At 42.6% G+C, this 19,725-nt stretch overlaps 1 protein-coding gene across 1 annotated transcript in view; it reads left to right on the top strand.

The window, feature by feature from the left end:
- The window catches only part of SLC25A12 (solute carrier family 25 member 12), a 486,415-nt gene that overhangs the window by 72,867 nt on the left and 393,823 nt on the right, over positions 1-19,725 (top strand). Inside the window, exon 3 of the mRNA XM_086956111.1 lies at positions 16,580-16,722. Coding sequence (XP_086812237.1) covers positions 16,580-16,722 — 143 coding nt within the window. The remainder of the gene's footprint in view (positions 1-16,579; positions 16,723-19,725) is intronic.

Here is a 19,725-nt window from a genome sequence, read left to right as displayed (position 1 = left end):
CGAGAGAGTAAATGGACATATCCTTGGTGCACCGGAAACTACATTTAACAAACTTCAACAGATCCAGAATGCCGCAGCGAGGCTTCTCGCGGGCACTTCAGTCAGAATGTCAGCAAAACCAGCACTTAAGCTGCTGCACTGGCTTCCGATACGCGAAAGGGTAAAATTCAAATCCTGATGCATTGCACACAAACTTTTGCAGGGTAAGGGGCCCCCCCTTTTGAAGAACTTAGTCGTGCCTTATAAAGCCAACAGACCTCTTCGTTCAGATCATGAACGTCTAGTCATCGTGCCCAGAGTAAAAAAGTCACGCACCGCAGGACAGAGATTCTCGGTAAATACAGCTAAACTGTGGAATTCCCTTCCCTTGAAACTGCGTGCAGAATCATGCCATCTGCGGTTTCGGAAACTTTTGAAAACCCACCTCTTTCCTTAATGATTTACGCTACTTCTCTGTTATTCGCTTTGGTCCCTTTGTTCTGGTTTAGCGCTGGGATGCTTCTGGGTAACTATGCGCTCTATAAATCTTCATTCATTCATTCATTCATTCATATCTCCGGGAATGTGGGAGATGTCAACCACAGCAGACTTGTTGCACAGTATGAAGTCTGCGGTCCTCCACACTTGCTCTATACCCCATATCATTGTTCCCTCACCATGTCTGCATTCATTCCACTTCACATGCTGGAATAACGATGGACAACCACTTGTTGCCGGTAGGAGATTATCCTTCCTGGATATTTTTTCAAATATCCTTTTATTCAATCAGATATAAAAAAAGGCCATTTGTATATTCTCATATTACAGACGGTTCAGTTCTTGTCTCAAATAAATACATAAACGTTTCATAGTATAGGACATTTCTATATCTCATCTGTCAGTACATACGTATATACATTAAGGCACTGATACTCAAAGAACGGCCCAGTGTCCACCTACGGCCCTCTTGGCCTTTGCATGTGGCCGCTCTGGTAAACAGCAGCACAAGCTGCTGTTTAGTTGCTGAACATAATATTCTGAAAAAAATGTTAAATAAACAGACAAGCATGTATTAACCTGCAAATAAATGCTTGCCCGTTTATTTATCATTTTTTTAGCCCTCTTTACACAATCCCTGACCAACCCAGACCCGCTAGCACCACCCTGCTGGCATCAGTGTGGCCCTCGGTCACACCACAGACTGTACTTTGGGGCCCCTGGGTAAATGTTTGTGAGTATCCATGTATTAAGGTATCCCTAGGGTAGTCAATAAAGGCATCACTATTCGGCAACAGGGCACTGCATTTGAGTGTATTCTGCTTCGATCCAGAATGACTGTAAGATCAAATAAAGGAAGGGAGGAGGGCAGGGAGGGAAATTTGGCCTAACGGCTAGAGCAGTTGACCTCAAAGCTGGGGAACTGGGCTTGAGTCTGGGCAGGGACGCCCAACATTCTGTGATTCTGGGCAAATCACCAAATCGCCGTGTGCCTAGCAAAATGAATGGGTCCGTCTGTAATGCAACAGGTGCTCATGTAAAGCGCTCTGACACCTTCAGGTCCGGTTCACTCTATATAAAACGCCGGAGAAAAAAAGGAAGAGGGGGGGGGGGTGCTGGAATATAAGACCTCAATCCAATGTGACCCTTTTCCAAATCTTCTTAACCCAGTTTGTCCGCACTTATCCGTCATTCTGTTGGAAGGCTTGTAAAACCTCAGCCCAGTGATCATCTATTGGACATCCACGCATGTCATCTGCCTATCCTGCCTGGACCACCCTTCTCCAGCGGGAAGAGTTGAGACAGTGGCAGAACTGGGGCCAAACTTGGGCCTAGCGGTGTTTTGGGGACATTTGTCTACCTCACCCTCACATCTCCAAATGTCTATCACTACTATTTGGTCCATTTTAGTGTAATCCTCCACCAACTCTCCATTCTATCATTCTGAAAGGGACTGGAAATGACCACAATTGCAATTTCTGCCAAATGTTGTGCATACATTGCACAGAACATGCAAATGTATCTGCCTGCTGCCACGTGTTTTTCAGGTGCTCTCAGCATCATGCACACATCATTTCATCAATTTGTAGGAAATTGGCTGAAAGCCGGGATGGCAATCCTGAGAACTCACGCTTATGAAAACAGAAGCAGTGGTAATGCCTCTAAAGTTATGGTTGCACTGGTGAGTACCTAGGACAATTTATATATGTTCACAGCATTCCCCCACCAAATATCATCAAATCATCTTATAAGCAAAATCGACTTTATTTTCAAAGTGTTTGAGGCTATGAAGGGTTGTTGAAAGTTTTATTATTTATATCTTAATATGTACCTCTGAAACAGATTTACATATTTTTGGCTTGCCTGCTTTCGTATAGTCAGATCATCTTTAGATTTTTCCTGAACTAAAACCTTTTATGTCCGATTTGATGCGTACCATTCTGCGTGTTATCTCACACGATTATATTTCAAGAAGGATTCTGTGCAACTTTTTTGGTTTTGGATATTTTTTATTTTTGGATTTAAGGGTTCAAACACAATGAATTAGAGCAGAAAGTTTTACAGCTTTAGCCAATACGGTTTTTTGTGTTCTTATTTTAGACCAAATTGAACAGTTCCTTAAAAACCGATGTATATTCTTAATTTTCCAGTTGCTGTCTTTTGTCTGTGCAGGGTCTTTAAACTGCTTCAATTTCAGTTGATGATTTGTGCAGTGTCACAGCTCTCACATTTTCTACCATGTTGTCTACCTACATTCTGGGGGTAGAATTTAACACACGGGGCACAATCTTAAATCACGTTTAGTTTATGCGCACAAAACAGTGGTTTATTTTAATTGGGTTGCCTCAAGTGTTTTAATAGGGCATTAAGAAGGTCCCAAAAATAGGAAGTCTAGGACTGAGAATTTGCTAAAAGCCTAGGAGCCCTATTCAGTGTGGTGTATTGCTGGATTATGGCTGTAGGGCGGAGCCTGCCCCCACTCGCATGTCCCAATGGCTGCAGCAGCAGGTGACAGAGCTCGGTCCTTCACCCCCCCTCCCCCCATCACCTGCTAGACACAGAAAGCATAAAACCCCCTTTCTGAGCCCAATGAAAAGGAATTTTTGTCATGAATATTCAAGAATTATTTTCTGTGGCTGGAAATGCTTGACAGTTGAACAATGCACACATTAGGACGGTGTTGCACCCTTTAACGCGGGAGGATTTGTCAACGGTGATAAGGACACTTACACGTTCACTCCAATGAAAAACAGCAATTTGGATTTGTTGAACACTTACTCTCGTGACAAACGCTCCTTTTTTAAATGGCTCTTTTGGTTGCAGATGCGTTTTTTTTTGTTCCTTCCCTTTCAAAGCATATTCGATATCCTGCTAAATCTATTTTTTTTAAACAAATGAATACTGAGAATTTATAAATAAATAGCATAGTTTTCGGTGTGTTATTTCGGTTGGGGATCGAAAACCGTTTAAAAACAATGTATTTCTTTTGTGCACCTTTAATTTTAATTGTTTGTTTCATTTTACGGCTCAAAACTTCATGTACGTTTAAAATTGTTTCCTTGCTTAATCGAAATACCTACATGGATGTCAATTTCTGCATCTTGGTGGAATCTTGGCGATGGACTTTTATTTTTATTGACATTTGTTACACCCTATTGTCCATTGTATACTGAAATGCTGAGCCAAAGTCTGATTTCTGTGGTGATTAATGGAGCACATACGTCCCATATCACAAATAAATATAACGCCTTATTTGATCACTTCAAATTTTGGGAATTGTATGCATCCGGTAGTGTTATATATGCAATCATATGAAAATTTCACATATTAAGGTGGACAGTAAATCCACTAGCCTTGCGCTGTTAAATAATCTAAACCATCTAACGTAACCTATACTAATCAAAAGGGGAATGAATCATGTGTCTAGGAAATGCCAGGGTCTATGAGAGTTGTACAAAGACCTTCATACACTTTAACTCTTGGGTGGCGGTATTTCTTGGTTCTCCGCCAGGAAAAGTTAGGTGATTGGTTTTATCATTGGGTCCTTTTCCACCTAGGTTTCCCGTTCTCCAAGCAGTCAACTTTTGGTTTTATCATTGGGTCCTTTTCCACCTAGGTTTCCCGTTCTCCAAGCAGTCAACCTTCCCCCACCTGGAGGGAGACCATCTGGTTCTTATGACAGTCGTGATTTTGTGTGTTGGCGAAAAAAGAAGTGAAGTTAACTAACTTAACTGCATCTATTTAACATAATTGAAACTGTTTTGTGATTGGCTAGGAAAAATGTGAGCATGTATGCCATGCCACTTTGTATACAGGGTCCTAGCTTGCAGAGTTATTGGTGTATGATGGGAAATGTGCCACAGTAGAAGGTAGCTTCCCTCAGCAGTCTGTGTCTGAGCCATACCACCTTTGAAGCCAAAAACTGGAACTAACTAGAAACCTGATAAGCTACCATGTACCAGAGACCCGCCAAGCAGCAGCCAAAAGGAAAGCTGTTGTAGCTAGCATGGTACTTTCTGCCCTGCGAGAAAACCTTTGGGTGAATTTAGAACTTACTGTGTGACTGGGTTGCCATCATTTCAACTCCTGAGACTACAAAGGAGAAGTGGAGGAAAAGTTGACAAGCTCTTTAAAAACAGCATTGGGAGATATCTTCTGCTGTGCAAGCCTGTAGGGGGCCGCTTCATTCACAAAACCAGCGTGCCGGTCCATTAGGTAAATGCTACTGGATTCCTACTAGATGATGCAAGAAAACACTTGAATGGCTACCGAAATGTAACTAAAGACCACCACAATCCAATCTGGAGCAACTGAGCATTTCATGAGAGAATCTATTAGATTATGCAGCATACTGTGGAAGTGCAAACAAACATGCATGGTACGACCACCTGCGCAGAAAAGGGATGATAGAGAGGAGCTTGGATCAAAGTCGCAGATAGTGCTTAAATGAACAGTAGTCTACAGAGGACTATTCCACTACTGGAGATGTAAACATTGGTGAAAATAACTACTGATTGTGTGGATGAAACCCCATCATGACCATTGTGCCCCTCGTCCCTCTAATTTTCAAAAGTGAAGCTAGATGTCTTAGGATTCTGTCATGAAAAGTCCTTAACAAAAGAGGATTTCTTCTGGGTGGTAGTCCTTCCAGTGGACGGATTGTCATATCTTAGGGATGCAATACATGGTTCAAGGATAGTAGATTAATTGACTTTGAGCAGCTTTTATTTATAAGGTACATCTTCTTGGGGACTAACACACTTAGTGCCAGGTCTCAAACAAGGAACCTATATAACCTCAACTCTCAAACAAGGAACCTCTAAACTCAACTCTCAAACAAGGAACCTCTAACATCAACTCTCAAACAAGGAAACTCCAACCTCAACTCTCAAACAAGGAACCTCTAACCTCAACTCTCAAACAAGGAAACTCTAACCTCAACTCTCAAATAAGGAAACTCTAACTTCAACTCTCAAACAAGGAACCTCTAACCTCAACTCTCAAACAAGGAACCTCTAACCTCAACTCTCAAACAAGGAAACTCTAACCTCAACTCTCAAATAAGGAAACTCTAAATTCAACTCTCAAACAAGGAACCTCTAACTTCAACTTTCAAACATGGAACCTCCAACCTCAGCGCTCAAACAAGGAACCTCTAACTTCAACTCTCAAACATGGAACCTCTAACCTCAACTCTCAAACAAGGAACCTCTAACCTAAACTCTCAAACAAGGAACCTCTAACTTCAACTAAGAGAAAAAGTGTACTAGCTAATGATACAGGGATTTTCCAGCTATTGCATAAACACAGGACTTGTGTTCTCTAGATTTGATTACAACCTGAATATTCGGAGTTTATGAAGAAATGTAAGCACAACGAATAGTTGGAAGAGGAAGATGGTACTAGGGATTATTGACAGGAAACTATTGGGGGCAGGGTGAAGATAGAGATGCTAAGGAAGAAAACGGCGGCTTCTTCCTGCCTCATGTGATATTGGTTTATTCCAGGTTGCTAATGAAATGTAGTTCTATGGATGCATTGCTGTTCCAACCTATCAGTTGGCCCTCACTCTTCTGAGAGTGCACTGAGTGTGGGACGTCTGTTATTTTCTATGTTAACCTCTTGCATGCTCATGACGAGCTGAGCTCGTCATGAGCCACGGTGCTCCGGTGCTCATGACGAGCTCAGCTCGTCATGGCCCGTGGAACGCTCAGGTGCGGGGAGAATTCCCCCGCTGTGCTGCACGTTCCACGGAGCCAATGCCCCTGTGACGAGTTGAGCTCGTCATAAGCACAGGATCGCCGTAGCTCATGACGAGCTCAGCGCGTCATGAGCATGCGGGCGCTGTGCACGCCCCCCTCCCCCCCAGCACAGCGGGGGAATAACCCCCACAGCGAAGGGGTTAATAAATACATGCTGATCTTCCTCACGTGTACGCTTCAATACATGCGCATGCAGCATCACAAAAATAATTCTTTAACTACAAAAACAGGTATGTACAAGCCCTTGCTGCAGAAAGCTCTAGTGTCAAAAGGAGGAGGTTTTGGAGCCAAATTAAATGATTCAAGGTTTTGTATATATTTTTAAGACTGAATGATTAAATGCTTTATATATCTGGAAGTTTAGAATATGGTTAAGTAGTGTTGAAGCCTGCAGCTTAGCCTCCGCACTCCTTTGCCCTTGTCAACTGGAGCAGGCACTGTCGGAGAGCGAGTTAGAATCACATCTTTATTTGAGAAGTACATAATTGGGAATGCTCAGATTTACATCACAGCTGGCCTCCGAGTGCAGTGCAAGGCTTTAAATCAGAGTCTGAAATGGCTAAAGCATTTAATGAAGAGAATTTGTGCTGTGAGGGTGAAAGTGACTGGAACATTTAAAGGAGTTGGATAAGGGGCCCACTTGGAATCAAAAGCAGCTCTGGCAAAATATTCAATGATCTATCTCTACCTCTCCTTCTCTCACTCTCTCTCCCATCTGTCTCTGTCATGAGCCCCCAACTGCGCCTACTGCAATTAACTGATGGGACCCTACTGAAATTAACCTATGGGATCTGGAGAAGGCGATAGACCCACAGACAGCAGCTGTCGGTCTTCACCACCTAGCTTTTATTGGCTCCAATCCTATTGAAATGCCTGATAGGAAATATGGGCAATCCAGCCCTGAAATTGATCCATTTGTGTTCAGACTACTGCCTAGTAAAATTTCATTGCATTTTTTGAGAACTGTTTCTTCCCTTCCCTTTCCTTTCCCTACTAGACTCCAAGAGCCTGCTGTCAAAGATTACCAGATGAACTGTAGGCTGATGAACATATGTGTGACATAAAAAGCTTGTTTAAGCTTTAAAGTGTAATTCAAGCCTTTTCTATGTTAATGTACGTGCTCCCACAAACACAGTGGTGTTATGTATTATAATTTTGTTGGTGAGTTTTCAGGTTTAAAGAGCGTTCCGGTCCCAATTTCACACGAAGTACATCGGCCCCCTACCAGAGCACCCTCTAAAAGTTATTTTACAAGAGCAAGTTTACATTTACAATTTTGTAGCCCTTGGAAATGGAAACGTTTAGGTATTTTGTTTATCTGAAAGAAAAAATGAACAGACTAGTGCCATCTCTTAGAGTGAACTTGCCTGCACAACCATAATAATCCGATTTGGTGTGAGGCTCTTGTGGCCCATAAGCCCACTATGGCCCTATGACACAGCGTCACATAAAGCACTAACACAAGGTGCCCTATAAATCTGGTCTCACTCTCCTTATGTAAGGAAGTAGAAGTACAGATGTCGTTAGTCTCTACCTTGCTTCTCGCCCTAAGCACCTGTTGCATGTGGCACTTTAAAAAAAAGAGAGATGCCAATTCAAACTGCTGACCTACTCACACAAGGTTCTACACAACCAAGAACCTGCCTACATTAACCACCAACCTTCCAGTAGATTATGCTCCGCCAACCTTTCACTCGCCCATACTCCTGCATCTACGGAAGCAGAAATGGAGGACGTTCCTTCTTCCACATTGCAGCAAGAACCTGCAACAGCCTCCCCACGCACCTCCGGACAATCACCTCACTTCTGGAATTCCAAATGGCCCTCAAGACCTGGCTCTTTGAATAAGCCTCTGTGGTCTGCAAGAACCTGGATTGGATACCCTATCGGGTGATTAGTGGTTCTCTTTAAATCCTGCTTGATTGATTTAGCAGCAACCTCTTTAATTTATTAGTGCTTTGCACCGCACTTATGCCATTTCCAAATGCTGTCAATAACAGGTGCTATTAACCAATTTAGTGGTAATCCATTTACCCACCTTGGAAGAAGGGAATGTTGAGTCTGCTTTTCTGGGATTCAAAGTCTTGAACTAACAAGCATTTGCAATGCAATGGTCTCGGCATCATTAAAGGTAGAGCAATTGGCATTGCTCATGACATTTCTTTTTTTTTCTTTAAATCATAAATAAATGGCATTGTCATTTACATTGCCAATACACACCACTCTGCACCTGCACTCACTGCTCTGCACACTCACTACTCTGCACTTACTACTCTGCACACTCACTACTCTGCACTTACTACTCTGCACACTCACTACTCTGCACTCTGCACTCACTACTCTGCACTCTGCACTCACTACTCTGCACTCTGCACTCACTACTCTGCACTCTGCACTCACTACTCTGCACTCTGCACTCACTACTCTGCACTCACTACTCTGCACTCACTACTCTGCACTCACTACTCTGCACTCACTACTCTGCACTCACTACTCTGCACTCTGCACTCACTACTCTGCACTCACTACTCTGCACTCACTACTCTGCACTCACTACTCTGCACTCACTACTCTGCACTCACTACTCTGCACTCACTACTCTGCACTCACTACTCTGCACTCTGCACTCACTACTCTGCACTCACTACTCTGCACTCACTACTCTGCACTCACTACTCTGCACTCACTACTCTGCACTCTGCACTCACTACTCTGCACTCTGCACTCACTACTCTGCACTCACTACTCTGCACTCTGCACTCACTACTCTGCACTCACTACTCTGCACTCACTACTCTGCACTCACTACTCTGCACTCACTACTCTGCACTCTGCACTCACTACTCTGCACTCACTACTCTGCACTCACTACTCTGCACTCACTACTCTGCACTCACTACTCTGCACTCTGCACTCACTACTCTGCACTCTGCACTCACTACTCTGCACTCACTACTCTGCACTCTGCACTCACTACTCTGCACTCACTACTCTGCACTCACTACTCTGCACTCACTACTCTGCACTCACTACTCTGCACTCACTACTCTGCACTCACTACTCTGCACTCACTACTCTGCACTCTGCACTCACTACTCTGCACTCTGCACTCAGTACTCTGCACTCACTACTCTGCACTCACTACTCTGCACTCACTACTCTGCACTCACTACTCTGCACTCACCACTCTGCACTCACTACTCTGCACTCTGCACTCACTACTCTGCACTCACTACTCTGCACTCTGCACTCACTACTCTGCACTCACTACTCTGCACTCACTACTCTGCACTCACTACTCTGCACTCACTACTCTGCACTCACTACTCTGCACTCTGCACTCACTACTCTGCACTCTGCACTCACTACTCTGCACTCACTACTCACTACTCTGCACTCACTACTCTGCACTCACTACTCTGCACTCACTACTCTGCACTCTGCACTCACTACTCTGCACTCACTGCTCTGCACTCACTACTCTGCACTCACTACTCTGCACTCACTACTCTGCACTCTGCACTCACTACTCTGCACTCTGCACTCACTACTCTGCACTCTGCACTCGCTACTCTGCACTCACTACTCTGCACTCTGCACTCACTACTCTGCACTCTGCACTCACTACTCTGCACTCACTACTCTGCACTCTGCACTCACTACTCTGCACTCACTACTCTGCACTCACTACTCTGCACTCACTACTCTGCACTCACTACTCTGCACTCACTACTCTGCACTCACTACTCTGCACTCACTACTCTGCACTCACTACTCTGCACTCTGCACTCACTACTCTGCACTCTGCACTCAGTACTCTGCACTCACTACTCTGCACTCACTACTCTGCACTCACTACTCTGCACTCACTACTCTGCACTCACCACTCTGCACTCACTACTCTGCACTCTGCACTCACTACTCTGCACTCACTACTCTGCACTCTGCACTCACTACTCTGCACTCACTACTCTGCACTCACTACTCTGCACTCACTACTCTGCACTCACTACTCTGCACTCACTACTCTGCACTCTGCACTCACTACTCTGCACTCTGCACTCACTACTCTGCACTCACTACTCTGCACTCACTACTCTGCACTCACTACTCTGCACTCACTACTCTGCACTCACTACTCTGCACTCTGCACTCACTACTCTGCACTCTGCACTCACTACTCTGCACTCTGCACTCACTACTCTGCACTCTGCACTCGCTACTCTGCACTCTGCACTCACTACTCTGCACTCTGCACTCACTACTCTGCACTCTGCACTCACTACTCTGCACTCTGCACTCACTACTCTGCACTCACTACTCTGCACTCACTACTCTGCACTCACTACTCTGCACTCACTACTCTGCACTCTGCACTCACTACTCTGCACTCTGCACTCACTACTCTGCACTCACTACTCTGCACTCACTACTCTGCACTCACTACTCACTACTCTGCACTCACTACTCACTACTCTGCACTCACTACTCACTACTCTGCACTCACTACTCTGCACTCACTACTCTGCACTCACTACTCTGCACTCACTACTCTGCACTCACTACTCTGCACTCACTACTCTGCACTCTGCACTCACTACTCTGCACTCTGCACTCACTACTCTGCACTCTGCACTCACTACTCTGCACTCTGCACTCACTACTCTGCACTCACTACTCTGCACTCACTACTCTGCACTCACTACTCTGCACTCACTACTCTGCACTCTGCACTCACTACTCTGCACTCACTACTCTGCACTCACTACTCTGCACTCTGCACTCACTACTCTGCACTCACTACTCTGCACTCACTACTCTGCACTCACTACTCTGCACTCACTACTCTGCACTCACTACTCTGCACTCTGCACTCACTACTCTGCACTCACTACTCTGCACTCACTACTCTGCACTCACTACTCTGCACTCACTACTCTGCACTCTGCACTCACTACTCTGCACTCACTACTCTGCACTCACTACTCACTACTCTGCACTCACTACTCACTACTCTGCACTCACTACTCTGCACTCACTACTCACTACTCTGCACTCACTACTCAGCACTCACTACTCTGCACTCACTACTCTGCACTCACTACTCTGCACTCACTACTCTGCACTCACTACTCTGCACTCACTACTCAGCACTCACTACTCTGCACTCACTACTCTGCACTCACTACTCACACTCACTACTCTGCACTCACTACAGCTTCCTTCCACAGCTAGAACTAGTGCATAATGTCAAAACAGAGAAAACAAGGAAACACACTGAAGCTGTCTGTACCACGCCAAGTTCACATTTCGAGCAGCATGTGTTAAATCACGCTTTAGACTACTTCTCTACTCAAAAGTAGTACATTTCCTTCAAAAAGATAAAAATATGACATGCAAACAGTAATGCCGAAACAAACTGTTCAGCATGGGTTTTGATTTACATGAAAACATTAATTTCACTTAAAATAATAATAGTTTTTAGCTAAATTAAATTTACATTTGGATTTAGGGCATATTCACATATTTTTAGTAAATTTAAATGTCAGTGGCAGATGGACACGCTTTCATTTAGCAGCCAAATATACAATAACTTACTGCCCCCGGAATTCCGCCGCGGCCGCACCGGAAGTCAGGCAAGGTCGCCTGTGACGGGGGCGGAGCCGCGTCCGGACCGGAAGAGGAGGCAGGCGGAGGAAATGCATGGAGCGGCCCGGGGCTCCTGCGAGCGTGGAGAGCCCCCGGGGCCGACAACAGGACGTTGCACGCGTGTTGCGGGGCTCCCTTGACCAAGAGGGAGTCCCGGGATAGGAGCCGCAGCGTCAACTCTCCCTGCCGGTGCGGAGCAGTAAGTTAAAGGGGAGAGGGGGGGGCCGGTGCCCGCGCGCGCGTGTGTGTGTGTCTGTGTGTGTGTGTGTGTGTGTGTGTGTGTGTGTGTGTGTGTGTATGAGTGGGGGGGTTCTGTATGTATGTGCGTGCGTGAGCGCTTCTGTTTCTATGTATGCGTGTGTTGTGTGGGAGCCTCGCGCCGCGCTCGTGCTAATGCGCGTGCCAGTTTCGAATCGCCTGCGCGCGACCAGGAGTGTCTCCTGGGACTGCTACTCGCTAACATAAGATCTCGGCGGAGACGCGCTTACGCGCGTCTTTTAGCCGAGACGCGCTTACGCGCGTCTTTTAGCCGAGACCTAAAAATCACCTCATATCTCAGTGCTTCAGCAATTCATCCATTCTTCCAACATCAAAGACTGGGTTAGTTGAGACTTTCCGGGCAGGTAGTTTAGCTCATGGGTAGTTGGAGTTGACCTACCTCCGACGTGGAGACCTAACACTTCTTACGATTTAGAGTATTGAAAAGAATATGGTTTCTTATGTTCCGGTTGCAGGCATATCAGAGTTCCGGTTTACAGTCCTTCTGTTGATGTCCTTTGACCAGCCTATCCGGTCAGCTGTTGTCACACAGGACAACTCCACAGAGTCCACTCAGACTCGAGACCGTCGTTAACAAGAATTTTGCATGATATATGGTTAGAGATTTGTATAATGTTCTGAAAAAGTTCGGATACGCAGATTATAAGTATTGACTGACATTGTTGAGAGTTGTAAGCTTTGCTGGTTGAAATTCCTCACTATAATTACATGGACTGTTGAGAACAGAAACCAAAACTTGTTTGAGAAAAGTTGTGCTCAATTGTTTTAAAGTTTCATTAGAACGTTTGGTCACCAAAACTTTCAAATGTATTATTTTGTTACCCAAATTACATCATCAGTTTTCTTCCCTACGAAAATGTGATATTCATTAGTTGATAGATGTATATACAGTCTCTGGGCCTAAGAGTAAATGCAGACCTCGAAATACAGTATAGTTTGTGGTGCTGATGCAGGGAGAGCAATGGACAAGCTAGGTGCAACTGGTTGGCGGTTCTTTTGTGCCTTTCTTTATTAACAGGTAAATGTTTCCATTGTGTAAGTGCAAAGACAGACCTAAACCCAGAGCAGAGTGATGAGTGCTGCAGCATGGAAATGGTCAGATAAAACAAGTTCAAAAGTCTATAAAGCTCTTCTATATCGGTTCACTTATTAAAACGTCTATAATGGAGCCGCAGTGTGAGAGCAAGGAGAGACCTAGAGCACAAGGAGGGATAATGGTGCAGCAGCAGACAGGGAAATATGGATGACTGAGCAGCTTTACAAAATCTAGCAACAACTAGACACTGCTATAGGATCGTCACACTTTTTTCGGGGGGTGTTGGTTTGATCCTTCAGGTACGACAAAAACGTAATTAATCCTTGGAGAAAATGTGTTTTAAATCAAAATCACACTGACAGAAAATTATAATCATCTTTTTGTTTGGAAAAAAAGTAGCTGATTAGCATGTAGGATGTAGCACTGTTCATTAGGAAGGAGCTTTACGCGCTGCAAACGAAGCACAAACAAAAGGTGCTAATACTAGGCTGTAAGGGTGGAATAGGATGTCTGGTGTTCATCAGAATTTACAGACAACATCCACTGTGTATGTGTAAAATCTGTGCATTGTGTGGGTTGGCGCTTGTGTTGGGGGGTGGTGGATGTAGACTCTAGTTACAGGCTAAACCTTTTGTCAAATGTGTCCTACATTTGGCTGAACTTGTGTGCAGTCGAGGTTTGATGCTTGCAAACGGTTAGATGAATGGCTTTGCTGAAGACTAAGCATGGAGTAAAATTCTTGATGCAGATTGGATGCATGGTCTGGTTGGAGGTTATGACTGAGACATCATGAGCGATGTCATCAATGGTGTCATTTAGCATGTCATGAGTGGTGTAATATGTGAGGTCATAGGGAATGCATATTGGTGGTGCAAGGTATTTTTTAGTTCACTAAATTATAACTGGTTTATTTAAGTGGGTTTTTAACATTAGCTCTTGTCTCATTTCAGCACGTAACTATAATGTCACTTTTAATTGTCATTTAAAAAGAAAATATTTTACTGTCTTAGCACCTAAGCTAACTATAACGTTACTTTAACCTTTGTTTTTTTCAAAAAATATATTTGTATATTGGTCTAACAAAGAGTTACTGTTTAAAAATATGGAAGTTGTTAAGCTGGGTGAACTGATGTGTAAAATGGATGCTGTACTTACGCAGACATCTCTATCTTTAACTATTTTAGCCCCTTTAAAATGCATTATGCTTCAAATAACTAAAAACCTACACATTTTAGCCCTACTTTTATACCTGCATTCCTTTGTCAATTCACATTTACTTCAGCTGGCTCAGGAAAGACTTTAAATTCAACAACTCGTATTACAACAAAATGGTATTCTGGGGTACCTCACTTTTGTCTTAAATACACAATCCTAGTGTTCTAGTTGATCATTAGAACTCTGTGACGGTGCTGCAGTTGATTACTAACTCACAGATTGTTGCTGCTGTTGGAAGTATATCTGCATGGCAGAATGTTTTACTGAAATTGGTGAGGAACAAATTTGAGAACACCTAGAAAATGTGTCCTATTTTAGCTTTTTATAGCACTAACTGTAATTTCTAAGACCAAATGAACTACCTTATTTAGTTTATTATTCCAGGAAATGCTTTCATTTTTACAGCTTTGATTCTCTCAAGATGGCGCTTGGCTGGACGATACGTTACCACTCTAGTTATTTTTTAGAACATTGTGGTGGTGCTGCAGTAAAACACTGGGGAATCAACTGGCAGTTGCTGCTGTTGGAAGTATATGTTTACTCAGAATATCAGACTTTGGTCTCATACGGCTGAGAACGATAGTCTGAACTTATAGAAAATGTCTCTCATTTTGCTCCTGGAGTACTTTTCTCTCTAACATGGTTCCTCGAATCCCAGCAGAGACCGCATTTTTCACAAGGTAAAATCACCTTAGAACTCACCAGAATTCGCAAGATGAGCATAACACCCCAATATATGATTTATATTGTGAATTAAGTCTGTAATCCCTTAGTATATGTGCTCCTTTTTGTGACACCAAAAACCTGGCGTTCACTCCAATGCATTTCAATGAGAACCATATTGCTAAGTCTTGTAATGGGCGTCACAACATGTTTTCCATGTTATGACCGGTCTATGGGAGGGTCACATGGTAAGGGGGTTCACCTCACCCCTTATATTTTTTGTAATTAATTTTTAGGATGAAGGGACCATGTATCCCAGAGTAACGTAATGGCTGCCACAACAAATTGTTTATGTTGTTACCAGTTATTATATACCTAACATTTTAACCCCTACATGCGCAACCTAAGCCTCTGTTTAAACGCGAAGTACTGAAAAATGGCTGAAGGGATTTACACCATAAAAAAAGCACAGCACACTTTCTGAGCGAAGTTCTAACTTTTTTGTTAAATTTGATGGAAGTCCATTTGGCCATTTTTCAAAATCGGAGAGCAGTTTACTGCTGAGACCTACCTGGGAAATTCCACTTTTTCTTGGCCTCCGCTTTATAGATCAGTGTAAAATGTTCCATGAAGGAGCCGAGATGGGGGAAATTATGTTTAGATTTGTCAAATGGAGCCAAAGTTAATAGCGAAACACAAAAAACTCTTCCTTATAGTTATTATATGTTATGTAATATGTATTATGATATATATGGTATAACATGTAATATATTACATACTATATAATATATGTATACTATAAGTGATATAATATTATCAATCTACTTATGATTTATTATATGTGTGTATATATATTATGTGGCTCTGGCCATGTGATCAAGCTTTGTGGAAAGCGAAACGCATAATGGCGGCTGGCTTGCTGGAGGAAATAAAGCACCTTGATTAAGCACTAAAAACGGGTCTGCTCCTTCGTCATTTGAGATTGGGCTGGGGCGGCTGCCTCAGTTCGTATGGCGAATTTACGTGTATATATATATATATAGATATATCTATATATCTATATATATATATATATATATATATATATATATATATATATATATATATATATATATATATATATATATATGTGTGTGTGTGTGTATGGGTGTGTAAAATATGATGGATATGATTTATATGTTTGTAAAAAAAAGTAAGCAAATGACCAATCACAAAATTATATGGTAAATGTAAAAACATATCGTCCCATGATGTATGTTGTAGTGGGAGGAAGAAAAAAGTAAATGACACCTGAATAGACCAATGGATGAAGATGGCTGACCAAACATAGAGATATGTATAGATATATGCATTTCGTTTTATTATGATATTTGTTGAAAAACTTGAGGCTGGATAAACAGCAAACTCTGTCTCTAGGCAGAACCTAAAAATGTCCATTTTGTTTTTTTATATTGATTTAGATAGATTTGTTGGCTCATGTTTTCAATATTTCTTTCAGTATGCCAGTGTGGAGAAAGATGGAGAGAGTTACATGACCCCATCAGACTTCGTGCAGAAATACCTCGGTTTGCATACAGATCAGCATTTTAATCCAAAGACTGTACAACTGCTTGCAGGAGTAGCAGACACCACAAAAGATGGGTGAGACATGTAAAATGACATATGTCGATGTAATGGTTGCCAATTAATTATGATTGCCTGATTTGGAAGTCGATAAGCCATTTTTGTGGTGGGTCACGGGAAGCTGTTGTGCACTTTCAGCACGTTTGCCTTTGTGGTTAGTAGTATGTACAGACTATAAATTACTGACCAGAACATATTTTATCAACCTAATCTGACCGTTTCTTCACAATATAACAATTATTGTAAAAAAACAACCAACTAGCATGTGAATTTAAGCTAATGTGATTCGAGGGAATCCTATTTCTGGAAAGTTGATGGAGTTGTATTGGGGCTTGAATCTGTTGCAAAAATCTTCTCAGTTCTGGTGTATTCCACTCTGGTGTCTAATCTTCTGTTCCTTGCATCTGTTTTATATTCTCACCAGCTCCAAAGCGGGTCCTTTCCTGCCTCTTTGTTCTTATATGCTTCTGTAACCCACCTCTCTTTGGGCTTCCATCTTTTTCCATGTTTTGCTGATTTGTCTTGGAAGTTTGATTATTTTTAGTCTTCATATCTGACACAAATTATTTCTGACTGATACGGGTCATTGAGGTATTAAGGAATCTCCCTTATATTCCCTAGAACTCTTTTAAAACATTGACAACTAGTTTGTAGCACAGGGAACGATAAACTAAATATTAATCAAATACAGCAAGAGCCTGAAGCTTCCTCTATCTACGACAACCTCAACGTGCCTTCCATATGTCCTTCTCCCAAACATCAGAACATAATTTGACAACAATGCTATTGCAAATTTATCAGCAATATCCTTCCCACCAAAACCTTCACTACTTAAGGCAGGTTTGCTGAATTGACAACCTTTCCCATAAAACATCTTTCACAGAATTATAGCATCAGAGAATTTTAACCACAATGTTTGGTAACTTTGTTTTTTTTACACTTTCATTACATCCATAAACTGTGGGATTATTGGGAAGAAGTGGGAAGCGTATTGAATGAAGTCACTGAGCGACGCTTAACTTTTGACATGGCAGTATGCATACTACATTGGTTCCCTCATACCCCCAAGACAAAGGTGACAAGTACATATGTGGACATGGGATTGCTGCTAGCAAAAAGGGAGATAACAAGGCACTGGAAATCTAGGGAGGGTCCCAACAGCAAAAGGTGGAATGCTGAATTGCAAAAATGGGCTAGCAGTGAGAGTGTCCTAAGATTTCAGCAGGCACGACGTTTAAATAATGAGAAAGCATTAGATTCTGCAAACGCATGGGAAACGCTGGTACAAGCATTATCTGATCACCAATTAGAAGAGTAATAGGGGGAGGATGTTCTGCATGGGGAGGACCCCTCCTGTGTACATGGTGGAAAACCTTGGATTGCAGTTGAATTACGAAATGCGTTTTAAATTTGATACTTAATGTAACACACACCGGTGCGAAGGGAGGGAGGGTGGGTCCCAGTTGGGGTTAGTGATAGTATTAGCAAGATGATTGAGATTCGGAGTATGGAAAGGTATTATAAAGCGGTATGCGGACCACCGGCCTATACTGTATTGAACTCGAATGTATATTGTGATTGGTTTTGTGCGATGTGTTGGGGAGGAATTAGTATTTGGCTTAGAGGGAGGAGACGGTGGAAAATACAGTACTTTGTATTTTGCTGATATGAAACTAATAAAATATGTTTTTTTTTTAAAACACTGATTTAAAATACATACGTTCAATTAAAGTTATGATCAAGTAATGTCTTTTCTTGGTTAGTTCGTTTCTGTGACAAGACACTCTGGATAGAAAAATTTGAATTGTTGGAAATGTGTTATGGAGTGTGTTGAATCAGAAAAGTTTGAAGAAGTAAATCAGCACGTAAAGAGACATGATTCACTTTGCTAAATTCTGCAAATATGATACCTGTTAACTAATTTTCAAAGTGTACCTTTTAGGGGATATGTTAGCAGCATGAAATGTGCATTGTTATAAAATATAGAAACGCAAATTAAATTTTGTTTTAGGGTAGATGGTGACTCAATGTAGCAAAAACATGCAAAGGTAATGTGTAGGAAAGTGGAAGACGGTAGGATGTTTAGCTGTAAAGAATTTCATAGCTCCAGAATAGCTTTGACCTTGCATTTCAGTCGATTTTCTACTGCTGTTAGGAGATCTGCTTGGTTTCAAATGGGCGAAGGTCTTGCAGCTTACTTACATACAACCAGTAGCACACTGTGTGTCTGGGTAAGAATCTTTACCTTGTCCTCTGGTGTCAGGTGCAGTGTGGCCCTCTTCCAAGCTATGCTCTTGTTCACCTCTGCAAAGCTCACAGATGGTCCCCTGTTGTAAGCAGGGTAACCTAGTGGAAAGAGTCCTCTGTATACTCACTTTCAAGTCCTTTCCAGTCCTCTATTGATCATCAAGCCTGGAGCTTCTGATGGTTGGGTGAAGAAAAGCTGGAGGAACCTCTTTGCAACCACAGAGAATGCGAAATGCAGAACCTGTGCATCACGGCAAGAACAATCATATCCATGCATTGTAATATTCAGTAAACTTGTCAGGGTCAAGTGATGAGTGTTTTATCGTCATTCTCCCATGTATCCAACCAAGCAGTGGTGCTGGAACAATTTTCTGAGTTTGGGTACTGTCATCAATGTTGCAAGGGGGATTGTGAAACATTCAGGCGTAACACAAAGAACAAGGGTAGCAAATGAGACACACCCATTAAGCAGGAGAGGGGTAAGGCTGGGTATGTAGCTAGTGGTGCCTTTTGGATCACACAGTTGCAAATATATTACTAAAGCAAGGTGTGGTAGCACACTGTTTACAGACCGCACATTCTCCATTGAATTGGTCACTAAATTTGCACAGACATACAGTTTTACTGATAAAACTATTTAGCGCACATACAATAGATAATGTGCTGGGTATCAGCTGATATTTTCCATTTCCACATCACCATCGCCAAGTAAAGTCTTGATTTCTTTTGATCATATTAAAACCTCTGTTTCCATTACCCTTCAGAATTGCAAAA

This window comes from Lissotriton vulgaris, chromosome 2_1, assembly GCF_964263255.1.
Source record: "Lissotriton vulgaris chromosome 2_1, aLisVul1.2, whole genome shotgun sequence".
Lineage (NCBI taxonomy): Eukaryota > Metazoa > Chordata > Amphibia > Caudata > Salamandridae > Lissotriton > Lissotriton vulgaris.
The sequence above is the reverse complement of the archived record's forward strand: the minus strand, read 5'-3'. Positions and strand labels throughout refer to the sequence as shown.